Raw genomic sequence first — 3023 nt, 5'->3', positions numbered from 1 at the left:
ATTTCCTACTATTTTGTATTAATTGTTGCGTAATTGGTATTAATTGTTACGTCATAATTAATTGTTCACTATGACGTAACAATTAATATAAATGACTCTAACAATGACTGCTTTATTGAAATTTACATTTAGTACAAACCAACAATGCGTAGTTAGCTACATTGTTTAATGTTTGTGCGTTATGCGCAATATTATATTTCCATTTATTTTCTTCTTAATAGCTGGGAAAATTTGATGGAAATTTAATGGTTTTAGAGATAGAAATAAATATAATTGTTTGCTATTGTTAATTTAAGTAAAATGTAAATTTAATTTAAATAAACAATACCATTGAGTAAAGAGGTTCCCAACTTTTCAATTTGTGACAGATTGCCTAAAAAACTGAATATTATAATTAATGAAAAGGCAAAAGCCTTTTCATTAATTATAATATACATAAGTATATCGAATAGATGCTTGGAAATCCCTGCATTAAAGTACACAAGTAGATTTTATGCATTCTTATATTATTAAAGACTGATAGCGTAACTCGAATCTGATTTGTAAATTGTTCTCACAAGATGGTGCTGACTGAGAGGGGAAAAAAAAGGTGATTTCTTTGATCTTGATCTTCTTTGCCTGGTTTGTGAGCTTGACTTTGCACGTGAGTCATCAAACAGTGAGGGTGGTGGCTCGCGGGAGTCTTAACGTTTTTATTTAATTACGTATTAATTTTCCAAATTAGGGAATCGATCTTTTGTAAATCAGAAATTATCTTTGTGGACACGCATGACCGATAAAGAAAATAAATTTTATTTCGTCCTCACACATCCTGCTGATAGAACTGACAACTCCGAGAGCAGAAGTAAAACACATCGAAACAACGGGAATTAAAATATCGATGTAAAACAAGTTCACATGACTGCCAGTCGCGATGATATGATTGTGACGTCATAAAATGTAGATATGTACATAATTACATCGTAGAGAGAAAAGTTAAGAAAATACAACTTAACTATCACAAATAATGCTTGAGATCCTCGCAGGACGAAGTGGGCCTGACGGGCGACGGAGGATAGAGAGAAGCGGAGGTGTGCCAGGCACTCGCGTCCAGGGTGATGCTCGGAGTACGGAGTTCTGGCGTCAGAGCACCCACCTGTAGACGATCCATCTTTTGCATACTCCGACTGCCCGAGCTGCAGTTGTCCACCACTCCAGAGTCCCAGTCCCGTTCGCGATGACACGTGAGAACTTTTCGGAAGGCTTCTTTGAAGTCCCTGTTGAGGAACACGTAGATGCAGGGGTTGAAGGCGGAGTTGAAGTAGCCGAGCCATGTGATGGCGCTACGGACCTCGTACGACAGGTCGCAGTCGGGACAGTAAGCCGTGATGACATACATGAGAAAGAAAGGTAACCAGCACGCGCAAAACACACCCATGACGATCCCCAAAGTGCGGATGGCCTTCGTGTCCGTGATCAGCTGCCGGGACCGTCGACGGAGACTGCGACGCATCCTCTGATCGGAGTTGTGGAGCGACTGCTCGAGCTGTTTGATCTCGCGGGCCTGTCTCTCGGCTATCAACAGAATCCTGAAGTAGACGTAGAACATGACGGGAAGAGGTAGATAGAAGGAGGTCATCGACGATATGGTGGCGTAGATCCGGTTAACCCGCAGCGAGCAGTCGGGAATGTCGTCGAATAGAGATGCCGGCCCATCGCTGTACCACCCCAGGAAGATGGGGATGAAGGAGATGGTGGCACTGCACAGCCACACTCCCATGATCACGAGTGCCACGCGCTTCTTGGACACACAGGAGCGGTACCGCAGGGGACGCGTTATGGCCCAGAAGCGGTCCAGAGCGATGACACACAAGTGGAGGATGGAGGCCGTGCAGCACATCACGTCACAGGATATCCACAAGTGGCACGCGATGGGGCCGAACCTCCACATCCGCTCCACGTCGAAGACCACCAGGAAGGGCATCACCAGCATCGCAACCGTAATGTCCGCAGTGGCAAGACTCGCCAGCAGCAGGTTGGTTACGGAACGCAAGCGACGGAACCGCGACACGACCACAATAACCATGACATTCCCGACCAGAGTCAGCACCGTGACCAATCCACAGATCACGGCTCCGATGATTCGAAGCGTCCAGTCATCCTCCCAGGTTTCGGCGCTCCGCTCTGTGACCTCGGGTAAGAAGGTGCCGCTGTCATTTTCCCCGCCGGAGAGGTTCCCCGCATCTAATTCGTGGTAGTCTTGAAGGTAGCCCGAAGGCGGGTGGAGGCATTCTCCGTTCACTACGGCAGACACCGACGCTGCCATGCATCACCGCCGACCGCTGCGAACAACGGCAGATATCCGGCTTGCGCGAAGTGTCGTCGATGAGTTTTCCCGCCGCTGACGTACGGAAAGTCGATCTAGTAGGTGCACCATGGTTCGTAACTACGAGAAGCACTTAAAATCCTTGCGCAGCACACGGCTAGCGTTTCCTTCCTTCCTTCGCATCACGTGACGCGTTGTGACGACGTAGTGCCATTGGCCCACTGTGACAGTGTTTCTGGTGGCCACACTGACGGAACCCGTTATATATCCGCACGGCCACTTTCTCATTAATTCTCTTGGTGAGGAAAGAAAGAAATAAATCTTGGAGCGTTGTGCCCTCCGCTGTAAAACGCCGTTTCTCCATCAGAACCCCCTAATAATAATAATAATTAAAGCGGTTCCGTGATCCGTAACTTGTTTACGACTAAAGGCTAACTGGATGCACGTGCAACAAAGTTCGACGAAGCGGTGAAGTAAACCTTGCGGAGTGCAACTCAATGTCTAACGTAAAGGGTCAAGCGCCCGGAGGTCACCGGGTGTAAGACGCCGTAAGCTGCTTATTTGTGCGCGGCCTCGTAAGTTGAACACACTCTTCGGTTGTTTTGGTGGCGTTCAAATAAGAACACGCTGCACGATCGTTTTTCCACGTTGAGCTCGCTGCAAGAAAGCCCTTTTCAAGCGGCACATTTTCTGCGCCACTACTGTACATTCCACGGTA

At 47.2% G+C, this 3023-nt stretch overlaps 1 protein-coding gene across 1 annotated transcript; it reads right to left on the bottom strand.

Moving 5' to 3' along the window:
* Nucleotides 1-997: 997 nt before the first annotated feature.
* Nucleotides 998-1978, bottom strand: LOC150078331 (octopamine receptor beta-2R-like). Its single transcript, XM_090384534.1, has one exon. It carries the CDS (start codon nucleotides 1970-1972, stop codon nucleotides 998-1000), a length of 975 nt encoding a protein of 324 aa, XP_090240660.1. The 5' UTR covers nucleotides 1973-1978.
* Between the last annotated feature and the right edge of the window lie 1045 nt (nucleotides 1979-3023).

This window comes from Mastigoproctus giganteus, chromosome 11 (genome assembly GCF_048544385.1).
Source record: "Mastigoproctus giganteus isolate SK-2022 chromosome 11, ASM4854438v1, whole genome shotgun sequence".
NCBI lineage: Eukaryota > Metazoa > Arthropoda > Arachnida > Uropygi > Thelyphonidae > Mastigoproctus > Mastigoproctus giganteus.
The sequence above is the reverse complement of the archived record's forward strand: the minus strand, read 5'-3'. Positions and strand labels throughout refer to the sequence as shown.